Source organism: Balearica regulorum, chromosome Z (genome assembly GCF_011004875.1).
Source record: "Balearica regulorum gibbericeps isolate bBalReg1 chromosome Z, bBalReg1.pri, whole genome shotgun sequence".
Classification (NCBI taxonomy): domain Eukaryota; kingdom Metazoa; phylum Chordata; class Aves; order Gruiformes; family Gruidae; genus Balearica; species Balearica regulorum.
The window spans coordinates 73,581,615-73,596,500 of NC_046220.1; the positions used below are offsets into that span (position 1 = coordinate 73,581,615).

The 14,886-nt window shown below is 44.5% G+C and overlaps 1 protein-coding gene across 1 annotated transcript in view; it reads left to right on the forward strand.

Annotated features, from left to right (window-relative positions):
• The first annotated feature begins 3,866 nt into the window (after positions 1–3,866).
• NADK2 (NAD kinase 2, mitochondrial) overlaps positions 3,867–14,886 on the forward strand; it is a 36,489-nt gene continuing 25,469 nt past the window's right edge. The window contains 2 exon segments of the mRNA XM_075740681.1: positions 3,867–3,994; positions 3,996–4,388. Coding sequence (XP_075596796.1) covers positions 3,896–3,994; positions 3,996–4,388 — 492 coding nt within the window. The 5' untranslated portion in view covers positions 3,867–3,895.

The following is a 14,886-nucleotide window of genomic DNA, read 5'->3' on the forward strand; positions in this document are numbered from 1 at the left end:
TAGTAAAATATACTTGGATTGGATAGCCTAAATAGATTATTTTATGTTTTGGAAGTGTTTGTATCTCTTCCTAAATCTTGTCACTCAGGTTTTATGTCACGATCTTTAGTGACTTCTGAATTAGTTTTGGCAAGCTGTATGCAGTCGAGAGTTTGGTAATGTCTTTATTGAATGAATGAATACAGGGAAAACTTTTAGCACATTTGATACTGCTTTCAGTGCTACTGACAGCCTGTACAACGTGACAGTTCTAGCTGGGTTGTAGAGGACCTACCACTGGGGCATGCTGGCAGGAAAGTCTAGAAGCAGCATACATTGCCTGTTCTACAGCAGTGGTCTGCCTAAAATGCAGAGTTCAGATTCCTGGGTCGTCTTTCACAAACACTAAAGTTATTCTTACAAAACAATGTGTCTGCAGCTGTTTGAGCCTATTCATATTGCTTCTGAAATGTTGAAGTCCGTTGTGTTAGTCCACTTCAGGGATGGTATAGTTGTCTATGTGTAAACAAAGACTGGGAAGACAAGTAGAAAAGTAAATTTCTGTTAACTAAAACACGTTCTAATGAAAGTGTGGACAAGAAAGCTTGCCTCTTCTCATTGGTTTTGTGTGAAAAAATCACAATAATTTGCATTCATATGAATAACTGCATTTATTTTGCTTTTTCTGAAGCATCCTCCTCTATTTTAGAATTTGTGAAGCAAATTATGTGACCCAGTATGTAATCACCGATGACAGTACACATATTGCAAGCAAAATGCAAGCACACATGGATACAATTTGGGATCAGAATTCAGTTAGACTACACCTGCTAATGTGTTCATCTATGTGCCTTGTAAGATTCTGACGTGTTAGACAAGTGATGTTTTCTCTAAGCATTTGTCTGGAGTTTTCCTCAGAACAATCAGAATTAACAGCTGTGGTCAGCTGGGCTCAAAATCTGAGGATTCAGTTTTGTGAAATGTTACCGTGATGGTCTGTTTACCTCCTCCTTTGTGAATGCAGCTAACGCTGATAGCATTATCATTTTCAACACAAAGATAGCACTATCATTTTCAGGTACCAGTAGTGCTTAGGGGCATATAAAGAAAGTCTAGAGAATGTAAACAATTGGATTAGTTAATTATATAACCGGTTATTAATTAAATGATCACAAGAAGGCATTACTCACAGACTTCAATAAGGAGTACAAATGAACAGTTGTCCTAGATTGTAAGTGCACTAGAAGCAATGTATACATTCTTTTGGATGAAAAAAGTCTACATTTGGATACCTTCTTACCTAGAACTGCTGGTACAGTGGGCATTGTCAGTTTTGCAGGTAGTGTAATGACCTAGGAACAATTTAGAGTTTACACAGAGATTTTTCCAGTTACATTGTTTTGTAACACAGAATAGATTATTTTAAGTTTATTACACAGGGTTTTTTTTAAAGTCCACTATAATGTAGAGCTAAGGATGCCTGTTTTTCTGTGGATTTGTGTCTTGAAATTTACCTCATATTTTGTAAATCCTTGGTGCCTAAAATGGGCATTAGTCTGAAGCATTTTCCTTACTGCAGGTAGTATTGAGGTGGCTGTTTCCATGAGGAATTTGTAAGCACTCTGTGCCCAAAACAAAGTTGGTTGTGGTCAGCCAAGGGTTTAAAAAGTTATTACAGTGGGAATTCACCCCTGCTCCATACTCATAACCTATAAGAATACCAGGCTAAAATGCCTGTGCTTATTAATTCTGTATGAATGACTCTGTCCCTTAATGTACTGGGTATATCGCTCTGAAGTCATTGAAGATGGGGCATGAAGACAGGCAATATGTCACAAACTGTGAATGTATCTCAAAGTAAGTAAAGTGTCATTTGACAGATACTTGTGGCTTTTTGCTGTCTACCAAGTATATGTTCAAATCAAAAGGTGTAGTACAAGAGAGGGTAAGTAGTATCTATTGAACATTTTTGAGTAGGTCCATTTACAAAGTAAGATGCAAACTAAAAGTAACATTCCACAAATTCTATTTCATGTGTTACGGAAAGTTTAAACCTTTTTCCACATAGACAATGGGGTGTCAGACGATCTGTGTCCCCTTCAGTTATTCCGTCAGAGATTTCCTTTTGGGAACCCTGGATGAATCACTTCATGCTCCATGCCTCAGCTCTGCTACCAGAGCATTAAGATATCATCTACTGTTTTGAATTTACTTTTAAAAATACGTATTTCATATTTTATAATGCTTGCTGTGGGCATTAATTCAAAAGACCATAATACGATAATTGCATGACCTCAAAGTAAAATACTGTTCCATATTCAAGCTTGCCTTAGTGGTTGAAGCTGACTTGTTTTTGAAACAAAGATCAAAACAGTTCAGTACAAATAGGTAATACATGAAGCACAGAATCCAACAGGAGCAGCTCAATAGTCAAATAAATTATAAAATAGATACCACTCAGAACAGAGCTGTAAATTTTAAAAACCTCTTACATCCTTTGGTCTCCAGGATCTTGTATTACCTACTACTTTGTACAATCCCAAAGTTAATGGTTATACAGAACGAGGCATTTTCTGGTTAGCAAGGGAATTGGTTATGTTTAATTACTCTCCTGGTAATCTGGTTTGTGGTAGTTTCTTTCAAGGCTAAGCTAATCAGAAGATCAATAATCCTCCTACCCGTCAGTAAAGACTGGATGGGGCTTTTGTATTGTTATACAAGAGTAGGGAAGGGCTGCGTGGCTTTAGCTACTCTCATTTCCTAAGACTCTCTTTAGTAAAGCACTGTAGAAGGGTGCTGCATTGACAGGTAAAAAAGCTGCTGCTTCGATCCCTCTTCACAGTGAGAGGCCCCGATTTCCTCCAGGGAAAGAACAGGCACAAGGTGAGTAATGAGAAAAACGTGCGTAAATGAGGCTTTCAGTGCCGAAGTACTGTCTGTGAAAGTGAATACCTGAGAAGGCAGTTATTAATAATGATGTAAACAACCCACAATATTTCTAGATGGCTTTTTTTATAATATTAAAAAGTAACCCAGCATCGATTTTTTTTTTTAACCTGGACTTGCAAAACGCAGACTCACGTGCTCTCGCAGTGCTACTGCACAGGTCTTTCCCCAAGCCTGGTGCTTTCACCACATAGACTTTTCCTGCACTTCCTCAGACATTGCAATAAATGTAATAAAGACCAAAAGAGTCGTGGAGATGGACTTCTCAAACTACACATTTCTCATCAGATCTGCACAACATGCAGTATTCAGTCCTTTTAAAACGCAGAACCTGTTGTATTTTTCTAACTTTCAAAGTCCACTTCCTCAGACAAGTTTAACAAGGAAGCAAGCCAGCTTCCCAGCGAGGTACCTCACCGAGGTCCACCCCAGGATTTCCAGACTCTGCTTAGTACCAACTCCTGTCTCCACCAGCTGAGACAGAGGACGCAGCCGGGTTTATTTTACACGCTGTGAGCCCCGAAGCAGGTAGAGCGGGAGGTGTCCCTTTGCAGGGGGAGCGGGAGCCGCCCGCCTGAGGGGACACAGCCCCTCACAATGGGCGCCCGCGCCAGCCGCGCACAGCCCGCGCGCCAGCCTACGTGCCTCACGCCCCGTAGGGAAAAGGCGGTGGCGGGGGGGGGGGGGGGGGGGGGGGGGGAAGATGCGGTGCTCCAAGCGCATGCGCAATTCGTGCTCCCAAGGCGCGGCAGGGGTAGCTGTCGCCACGCGCTATCTCCGCCTTTCCTTCCTCGGGCCGGCGCGGTTGGTCGAGAAGGGCGCATGCGCGCGCGGGGCCGTGCCCGGCTCGGGAGAGCCCCCCCGCCCCTCCTTCACCGCCCCCGCGGAGGGTGGGCGTCTGGCGGCGCTCTTCCGTATTGGTGGAGGCGGTGTCCGTGCGCGGGGAGGGGCGGGGCGCCGTGGCCGTGCCATGTGTGCCGAGCGCTGCCCGGGCGCGGAGGCCGCCTCAGAGCGGGGGCAGCCGCCGCCGGGCAGCGCTGCGCCTTCCCGCCCGCAGGCTCCCGCCACGGGGAGGGGAGCGAGCCCGGGAGATGTCCTTGGCGCGGGGCTTCCTCTACGGCTACTTCTGCCTCGCCAGCCGGGCGGCCGCCCGCCGTTCCCTGTTGCTCTGGCAGCGGGCGGCGGGGACTTCCTCCGCCCTGCCCGGGCTGCCGCTGCTCGGCGGCGCCCGCCGGCGCCTCCTCGCCCTTAGCAGGCTGAGCCCCGCCGCACGCTGCGCGGCGGCTGGGCGGGGTGCGGGGGCCGAGCCGTGCGCGTCGCGGCGGGGCTGCGGCGGGCTGGGGGCGGCGGGCGGCGGGTTCCGGCCGTCGCGCGTGGCGGTGGTGGTGAAGACGACACGGTACGAGTTCGAGCAGCAGCGGTACCGCTACGCCGGGCTCTCCGAGGAGGACCTCAAGCAGCTGGTGAGCGGCGGGAATGGGCGGCGGTCCCAGGCGCTGCCGCCAGGGTCGGGCTATGGGGCCGGGGCCGGGTGTGGAGAGCCTAGAGGAGTTACCAAGGCGGTGCCCGGGCTCCGGTGGGGGGGCCGCCGGTCCGGGGTGTCCGGAGTGGGCCTGGGGATTCCCCTCGCCCTTGCGCCCGGGGCGGCGCCGTGGGCCCGTGCCCGCGGCGGGTGAGCGGCCGTTGTCCCCGCGCTCGGCCGCTGCCGGACGGCTGTGCCCGTCCCGCCGCCTCCTCAGGCCCCTGAGCCCGACTCCGAGCTGGCGAGCGGCGCCGGTCGCCGCGATAGCCTGGGAAGAGGGGGTGCGAGCAGCGCCCCTTAACTGCCCTTCATTCATCTATTGTAACTTACCGAGGGATTTGTGAAGTAAGCGTGTTTGAGTTTTATCCTCGGAGTAATTCCCGCAGCCTTCAGCGAGTTGCAGTTTTTTTCTTGCAGTGTGTAATATAGACTATATTTAGAGAAGTGCATCCTGAGGAAAGCACTATGTTGTGAAAATCCCCTCTGAGACTTAGAGAGGACTAATTCTCATTTACTTCTGCTGCTTTGCTCCATATCCTTGCCTTGCTTCCTCACTTGGTCCTTAGGGTATTTTTATAACAACTCCTCCAGGTGAACAGGCAAATCTCTCATCCACATCTATCTGTCTTGCTACAGTTTTTAGAAAAGCCTTTTTCTTTGGTCTTTAAGAAACATTCAGTACAAAAACAGGTGGCTGTTCCATTGATGAAGGTATACTAAGGAAAGCTGGTATCTCTAAGAGTTGATATGTGCACCCAGTGTCAAGTGTCTTCATCTCCACCAAGCTCAGTGACCCCATCCTACCCTCCTGTGGGTGGTGGGCTGACGCTAGCTGGAGGTCAGGTGCCCACCAGGGCTGCTCTGTCATTCCCCACTCCTTAACTAGACAAGGAAATATAATGAAAAATTCCTGTGTTGAGATAAGGACAGGGAGAGATGATTCACCAGTTACCGTCATGGGTAAAACAGATGAAACTTAGAAAAAAGTTCATCTGATTTATTATCAAGCAAAACAAAGTAGAGCAATGAGAAATGAAACCAAATCTTTAAACACCTCCCCCCACCCCTCCCTTCTTCCCAGGTTTAACTTTACTCCCAATTTCTACTTAGGCCCCCCCTGCAGTGGCACAGGGGGACGGGGAATGGGGGTTATGGTCAGTTCGTCACACGTTGTCTCTGCTGCTCCTTCCTCCTCAGGGGGAGGACTCCTCACACTCTGCCCCTGCTCCAGCATGGGTCCCTTCCACGGGGTGCAGACCTTCAGGACCGGACTGCTCCATCATGGGTCCCCCACGGGGTCACAAGTCCTACCAGCAAACCTGCTCCAGTGTGAGCTCCTCTCTCCACGGGGCCACAGGTCCTGCCAGGAGCCTGCTCCAGTGTTGTCTTCTGCACGGGGTTATAGCTTCCTTTGGGCATCCACCAGCTCCAGTGTGGGGTCCTCCATGGGCTGCAGGTGGATATCTGCTCCACCATCAACCTCCATGGGCTGCAGGTGGACAGCCTGCTTCACAATGGTCTTCACTACGGGCTGCAGGGGGATCTCTGCTCCGGCACCTGGAGCACCTCCTGCCCCTCCTTCTGCACTGACCTGGGTGTCTGCAGAGTTTCTTACATCTTCTCATTCCCCTCTCTGGCCGCAAAAGCTCCCGCTAGTTTTTTTCCCCCTCCTTAGCTCTGTTATCTCAGAGGCTGCTACCACTGTCGCTGATGGGCTTGGCCTTGGCCAGCGTCGGGTCCATCTTGGAGCCGGCTGGCATTGGCTCTGTCAGACACAGGGGAAGCTTCTAGCAGCTTCTCACAGAAGCCACCCCTGTAGCCCCGCCCACTACCAAAACCTTGCCACGCAAACCCAATACACCTCCATATAGCCTGTGAGTGTTGTCTCCTAGTGTTTATCTGGCTCCGTTGGGCTACAGGATGGTACCTGCTGGAGTTACTTTCGTTGCCAGCAGTCCACGCAGACGAGGTCGTGAGCTCATGTTACTATCTTTATTCTGAACAAGACCATTAATTTAGGTCTCTCTCATCTTTGGTCTTTTACAGCTGGAAATATTTTAGACCCCTTTGTTTTCAGGGTTTGGATTAAACTTGCAAATGTGCTTAACTTGCAGGGACAAAAGCTATGATTGCATAGCCTTGCTTTGTATAGCACTAGGATAAAAAGTACAGTATCTAAAGCAAGGTAGTTCTTACATTTTTCTGTGTACTTCAGTTGGTGATCCACCTCCTCTGGAACTCCTGTCTAAATATTTTTAGATCTTTTTTAAAGCTCTCTAGTCAAATTTCATATGGCACTAATTCTAATGCAGAAACATCAGCCTGTGTTCCTGTTACTGATGTCCCCATACTTCCTTTTCATGTGGTGGCTATGGAAAAGCAATGTCTCTCACAGCTCATCTGTAAGACTGCTTTTCTGTCTTCATATAAGCTTCTCTTGAGGAAACATTTCTTGCTGTTAAGTATAGAGAATCAGGTTGTCCTCAGTGTGCAGCTAAAACCAAGGAAAATAAAATGACATGTTTGGTCACCTTTCCCTAGCTGCTTGTGTTCAGGCAGGACTGGGACAGTGAATCGTTAGTGAGCAGCGTTGTTAGTGTTGCACATCCTTAAAGGTGCTCTCGACTAAATGTAGCGATAGCTGCAATTGCTCTTCTGACAAGAATGTGTGTTTTGCATGATTGGTAACCTGTATCAGTCTAAGATGCATTTTAAAATAAGTAACTGTGAATGCACAGTGTCTGATTGTAGTAGTTGCAGAAACACCTTAGAGTTTGTCCTTTTGGAGAAACAGATACAAGATAATTCTCCATGTTTGGGAGAATTCTAGAATTTTTGTTCTAGGACTGGTGCTTTTTTAAATCTAGCTTTGCCCTGAAAATACCCCCAAGTGAGGAATTGCAGCAATAAAACTCAGCGTCGCCAGGTAGACAAAGCCTAACTTGCCTGACTATGTGTGTAGCAATATTCAGTTAGGCTCTTCCCATATGGGTGGGAATACAAAGATTTGTGCAAGAACGCACTGAAAAGCTCTTCCAGGAGTATATTTTTGAAATAGGAAATGACAGCGAAGGAATGCTCCTTACTGCCTGTTTCTCGATATTTTTTTGGTTTTTTTTAGCTGACCTGTAAAAATTTCTGTATTTACCTTCTGCTGTGACTCTGGTCTCAGGTTTCTTCCTCAAACTTTCTGAGCTAATGGCAGCCTCAGTAAATATGTTACATGAAGGTTCAGGAGACTCTTACTCTGTCTGTTGTGGACAGAGATCACTTCTTAGCAGAGCGATTGCTGCAAAGCGTCCTTCCCTCTCTGTGCTGTGTCCTTTGAGGGCAGCTTAGGAACATGATGGGTTTGGTTCCTGAGGTTGTCTACCCTCTGTGCTCCCTGTGTCCCTGCTTCTCCTGGGGAGACTTCAGAAGCTGGTCCCAGGGCTGCTGGTCTCCAAGAAACAAGGCCAGACGCTGCCCTTGGATGTGCAGGTAGTCCCTGCTGCTGCTGCCCAGGGTGAGGCTCAGTTTATCCTGAAGGTTGTGGGTTGCAGCCGTCGTATATCTGGTGTGGGAGCTCAGTCACACCAAACAGCCACACAGAGGGCAGGGTGGGAGCCAACGCTCCTGTGAAAGCCTGCGGTAGCAGCAAGAGTGAAAGCAAAAGTGCATGGGAAAGGTTTGGCTCACCTGATGCTGTAGGCTAACCCGGACGAGGTGGTGGTGGGGATTGTGTTAACATTGCAGGTGCTCAAGCTCAGGTGACCCTAGAGCTGGCTTGGGGTGTGCCAGCGTTGTGGTGTGAGGGAACACAGTGCTGTTGTCATCTGGCACGGATCTTCAGATGTCCAGACGCTGCCTATCTGAAATACAGACATTCAATTTCAAGGCAATGTTGGAGGCTTAGATTTGAGAAGCTGTACCTGTGCTTGTTTGCCTACCTGTTGTGGGCGGAAGAGATGTTTGCAAGTTCCTAAAAGACAGCTAATGTCTCTACTTGGAAGCTTCAGATTTTAATAGGCACAAATAATGATCATTGTGGGCTTAAGCAATTGTGCTCAATCACTGAGACAGGAGAGCAGACCTGAACTTAGCTGTTGCAATCTGTGTGTTTGTGTATTAAGACAGAAAATTCAGTAAGTGACTTAATGCAGAAGTGACACTGCGTGTGTGCCTTCAGGCACACATCCTAATTAGATGGGATTTGTTCTATATTTAAGGAAGCTGAAGATGAACCATTGGCATACACCAACAGATACTAAAATATGATAGAGATCATAGCATGTATCATATATATGATATACTATATAAAACACAGTATATTCTTAAGAAGCAGAATATCTCAGTATTGAAGCTGGCTGGCTGACACTTGTAACAGGCAACAGAGGCCCTGAGCAGCTGTGGCCTAAATACTTCTGTGGCCTTTCTTTTGGACATGCCAAGTGAGTTGTACTACACAAACTCTATGAAATGTTGCAAAGTCAAAGCTGCAAGGTCATGATGCCTGAATTCTTTCTCTGTGCAAACAGAGATGGGAGAGGTGAAGAAGCTTTCCAGACAGCAGAAGAGCAGAATAGATGGGGGAGGGATGCAGAGCAAGAGCAAACACTTGAAAGACAGTTTAGTAGATCTGTGAAAGATTGAATCTTTCATTGCATCTCTAACTATACATGTTATACATGCTTGCTCCAGGTGGTTGTTTTTTTGTATCTTGTGGCAGATACTCTTACACACAAATGAGTCTTTTATATCTGTTTATAAACTGTACCTAAACACATCTAACTATCATCATTAGTATTCTATTTCTGAGCTATTCTGAAAAGCATAATTAAGCACTCTGAATGCTATTGTACAGGGGAGGTTTTCAGAGTCTCTGGTTCAGAGGGGAGATTAGAGACCTATAAAAATGAGACTTCTCTTTTATTACCGGGAAAGAAAAAAAAGTCCCAAAATGACCCAGCACTTCTTTAAAGTGTAGCATCAGTAAATTCTGTGCATCAAATCACACAAAGAATAATTTTGTTTGCCTTCATGAGATTTAAAGAGACTATTGGACTTCTAACACTTACAGTTACCAGCTCAGTTAAATAAAAATACTAGTCATTTTCCTAACTCCCTACAAACAGTTTGCTTACCAGAAATGGCAGAAATTTGAATTTCTTCTGACGTGGTTACTGGGATTGGCATCTAAATATGGTTGGTTACAAAAAATCCAGTCAACTAATACTGAATGCTACTATATGTCCTGATGGTTTATTTTATTCTCAGCAAACCCATGCAGAGCAAACCTTGCTGTTGTCCTTTTGTTAACTAGGAGAACTTAATATCCCAGTTGTAGATAAGGTAATTTCCTGAGTCCTGTTTTTTGTTTGATAGTGCAGTTGAGATGCAGCTGCTGATTTCTCACTGCTGGAAGGTATTTGGGGAAGATCAACAATTTAGCTGTCCAAACACACTTCATCTGCAGTTTTAATTATCTTTGAAAATGTTCTGTCAGATGAAAAGTTGCATTTGTTTTGGTCTTAATTGGAGGAAAATGATTCAATGTGGGCCGCAGCTGATATTCTATTGTGGCTGGTTTATATGTCTTTATTTGGAGTGTGGAGGGAGAGCCAGGAGTTGGAGGTTTGGAACAAGTTTTGGCTTTTTTGGACCACCGCAACAACTTGGCAGGGGTGGTCATCTCAGAAATGTGAAGTTCATTTAGCTTTCTTGAAAACCAGTACCTGGGTAGAGAAAAGATATCCTGTTAGCAGGATATTGACTCCTCTAAAAGAGGCACAGTATGAATTCATCTTCAGCACAGGGCACCAGCAACATAACTGAGCAGGGCTGGCAAGGAAGAGTGTCTCCCAGCAGGTGGGAGAGCTTCTGTTGGAGCTTATATGTTCTTGTGCACTGAAACCAAACCCACAGAACTGTGGCGGGTGTACGTGTAGAACAAAACTACCCCCTCCCCCCCCCCCCCCCAATTCCTAATTTACATGCTTCAGCACCAGCTATTACTAATCTGCATATTAAAGTTTATATGTTCCTTAGAAAATTCTCTCTTGGTTGGGAGAAATACACAATTTTACTTGTAACTTCATAGGTGATTGATTTTTTTTTTTAAATTACAGAAAAAAAATACTTTTTACATTAAATGGTGAAAGATACATTTTTAGTATAACTTTTGAATTACCTTTCCTAAGTACTAGTGTTTCAGGTTTGTGAATGTCACACCACCACTCCAAGGTAGGCTTTTGGAAACTAGCCAGGTATTTCGTTCTTAGATCTGTTTGAGAAGTGCACCTCTATCCAGATGCCTGTGATCCACTAGAACTCTATTCAGAGAATGTTACTCAAATATTTTCAAAACACTAGGATTTTTACAGATGCAAGGAAGGTAGCAGAAGGGAAAAATAATATACAAACTTCAAAGTTAAACTGAATTTTAATTTTAAAATGAAACCAGATAATTCAATCTATTTTCTTCAAAAATTGTGGTTTGATTTTTTTTTTTATTAAAAATCCCCAACTAGCTATTCTAAAAAGCAGATCCCGTGTTACATTTGAAGGTAGTATCTTTAAACAGAAACATATTTAATGAATGAAGTGGTACTGTGAAGCTTTTCTGTTGAATTCAGACTACCCATCTTTTCTTATGTTGTAGTGCAAATTATTTCAGCAGATGTTCTGCTAGGGAGCACATAGTGTTTAAAAACTGGGAGAACTGTCCTTGGTTCTATGACATCCTGAAAAGAGGGGGGGAAATACAATCTCAAGCTACTGAATTTGAAGCATACAGTATTCAAGACACAGGTTATAGTACACTAAGATATAAAGCTGAAGACTCTTTTTTCAGAAATAATTTTTGAGCTAGTCCATTGGAAACTGAGATGGGTATAAATGTTTTTCAAGTTATACAACTACAGTGTGCATTTATCTTTACCTTTGAAGTTTGATATACTTGTGTCAATGTTAAGTAACTTCAGTTACTGCTTTTTAATAAAGTTCCTTCTAGGTTGTCATTTTGTCATGAGTCTTGAAAATGATGGAAGCAAATAAATAAGATGTAGCAATTCCTTTTCCCATAGCATTTGTTTTTTTCCAGCACACTATTCAAGTATACTCAGTCATATATAGCAATTAGATGGAAAAGTAGGGCATTTCAGTGTACCTAAATTAAACTTCGTGGACTATCTCACCAAGCATCTGATACTTCGTACAGCTGAAAAAGGCTGCTTTTTGGAAGTGACTTTAATACTGTTTCTAAGTACTTAGCTAGTTTTGATTTATGACATCATGTTGATGTGCTCTTGAATTAGAGAACTGAATGATTGAATTGCCTGGATTGCACTGGGTTTCAGAAACCTGTTAGTGCAGAAAGTAGTTACTGCTCTGTTTATAGTTAACAGAACAATTTGCTCTGCATTAGCCTTTGAATTACAAACCACTATGTGTATTCTTCAGTTGTGGTTAAAATGACAGTAATACTTAAATGTGGTAGATGAAGAATTATAAATCAGTTTATGGCATTTTTACTTTTGTTCATGTATAGATTAAACTCTTGCCCCAAAGCAGCATTTCCGTAAAGCTTCAGGAACATAATGTTGCCAGTTTCACTTACCAGGTGAAGAAATTACTGAAGTCAGATGCTACAGAAGTAATGGCATACACAATGCTACGATATGCAAATTATATATAATGAATAATCATTACTCTATAGCAGATGTAAAGGCACTATTTGAAAGGCTGCTGTGACTATGTAATGAAAGCGAGGGGTTGAAGTTGCTGAAGAAAACAGTGAGGAGAGTGTAAGGAAAAAAAAAAATCCTAGCTAAAGCAGCCCATTGGGCTTCTACAGCATGAGGGGTGAAGTAGGAAACTGGTACGAACCTAGCAAAAGGGCCAGGAACAATCTTAGGAATGTTTCTGAGCAATTGACCACTGGTACATCAATCAGCACTAGACAGGCAAGACTGATCAATTAGGACCAGCCTACTACCTTTCTTTTATGGTAGGTACTGACCTACTGCATCAGTTAACCTACCACATTTTTTTATAAGCAAGCAGTTAATGGCCTGTGTAATACCTAATAACCCAGACAGGGAAGGGAAGAGGAAGTAGACTTAAACGCCTGCAGCTTGCAACTCAGCAGTAGTTTGTAATTGAAGACTTGATTCATGTTTAAAGCTTTATAGAGAACTTAAACCTGAGCATAGGTTATACTGGTTCTAGGTAGGACTTTGTTTTGGGAAACTGCATGGTTTCTCTGCTACTTTAGCTAAGGCAAATATTCATTATTAAAGCCATTCTGTAAACAATGCATTGAGTTTGTGGATTGCACTTTTTTAACCGTTAACTTATCTGATACCAATACATTTTAAGTTCATCCAGGACCTGCAGTTGGTCAGTGAAGCTGGTTCTCAGGCTTACTTCAGAGAGGACTTCAGAGCACTCCTACTAGTCTGAATGAGCTTGTCTGCAGGTCCTGGGAAGAGCTGGTCCCAAAATGGGTTAATTCACTAGTACCACAAGCATGATTCTGCTGAAACCTGCCCTGTTGTTAGCTAAAGATTGAGCCAGAGACTGATCAAACAAAGTATCAATTCAATGAGCCTGGAATTTATTGATAAAGACTTAAATCTGACAAGTTTTTTTCCAAATGTGGTGACCCTACCATCTCACTTTTTTCTCTAGCAGAACTGTGTAATATCAGGCTTGATACATTTAGTATTTCTAGTGCAAAAGTAAGTAGGAGAACGTGCTTGCCATTTTAAGAAATCTGAGAAGTTGAAGTCAGCTAACTTCTGTGAGAGTGGGGTCACAGAATCATACAATAGCTTGGGTTGGAAGGGACCTCAAAGATCACCTCATTCCAACCCCCCCTGCTATGGGCAGGGACACCCTCCACTAGACCACGTTGCCCAAAGCCCCATCCAGCCTGGCCTTGAACACTTCCAGGGAGGGGGCATCCACAGCTTCTCTGGACAACCTGTTCCAGTGCCTCACCACCCTCATACTGAAGAATTCCCTCCTAATATGTAATCTAAATATACCCTCCTTCAGCTTAAAGCCATTGTCCTGTCACTACATGCCTTTGTAAACAGTCCCTCTCCAGATTTCCTGTAGACTCCTTTTGGGTACTGAAAGGCTGCAATAAGGTCTCCCTAGAGCCTTCTCTTCTAGGCTGAACAACCCCAGCTCGCTCAGCCTGTCCTCATAGGAGAGGTGCTCCAGACCTCTGATCAGCTTCGTGCCCACTCCAACAGCTCCATGTCTTTCCTGTGCTGAGAGAGCATCCGGAGCCAGACACAGTACTCCAGGTGGGGTCTCACTAGAGCGGAATAGAGGGGCAGGATCACCTCCCTCAACCTGCTGGTCATGCCTCTTTTGATGCAGCCCAGGACACGGTTGGCTTTCTGGACTGCAAGTGTGCATTGCCGGCCCATGTTGAGCTTCTCATCCATCAACACCCCCAAGTCCTTCTCCTCAGGGCTGCTGTCAATCCCTTCATCCCCCAGCCTGTATTGATAACAGAGGTTGCCTTAACCCACATGCAGGACCTTGCACTTGACCTTGTTGAACTTCATGTGGTTCGAACAGGCCCACCTCTCAAGCCTTTCAAGGTCCCTCTGGATGGCATCCCTTCCCTATAGAGTTATCAACCACACCACTCAGCTTGGCGTCATCCACAAACTTGCTGTCATTAGTATGACTACAGCAATTGAAGCTCATAAATGATAAGTGTCTTGATAATTCTTCTCTAGTGAGAAGAAACTGATGGTGGGCATGCTGTCCTATACTTACCCTGAAAGTTGGTGTCATATCCAAACCTGGGCATCTGTTGTATGCAACAACCAAATTCAACTTCCCCATCAGTTCCAGCTGATGCTGGAAAACCCACTGAAGGTTCAGGGTTGTGGTTCAAGGTTGCTGTGGCTGTCCTTCTAGCAGAGCCTGTTCTGTGGAGCAGTTAATTTTTGTCTCTTGTGTCTTCTGCACTTTATTATCTAAGATTCAGAAGCTGAATCATGCTTTAATCCCATTTATTTGTATGCACATTATTTTTACATTACAAAATAGGAAAGCTTAATGTGTTATTGGAGCTCTTAAGAAATCAGAAAGTTAAGTGTCTGCCTGACCTGTGAGGAAAACTGGATTATTTTTTTTTAGCATGACAGATGAAGATTTAACTTAATTAATAGTTAACATCAGAACATAGGAAAATTTCTTGCTTGCAACTATAGGTTGCCAGTCTTTGGTACTTAAGCAAATTTTGAGTCAGTGTTCCCTATTTGTCAGGGAGGCTACGAGGAGTATATTATTTGAAGCATGTGCTATATTCAAAGCTGTTTCTAGTTCAAAACTTAACACTTTTGGAAAAGTATTTTTTTCCACATTACTGCCAAAATAAATGCTTGTTTCTTTTAAAACCGAGAGCAAGACTAAGAGCACTAACTTAGAGA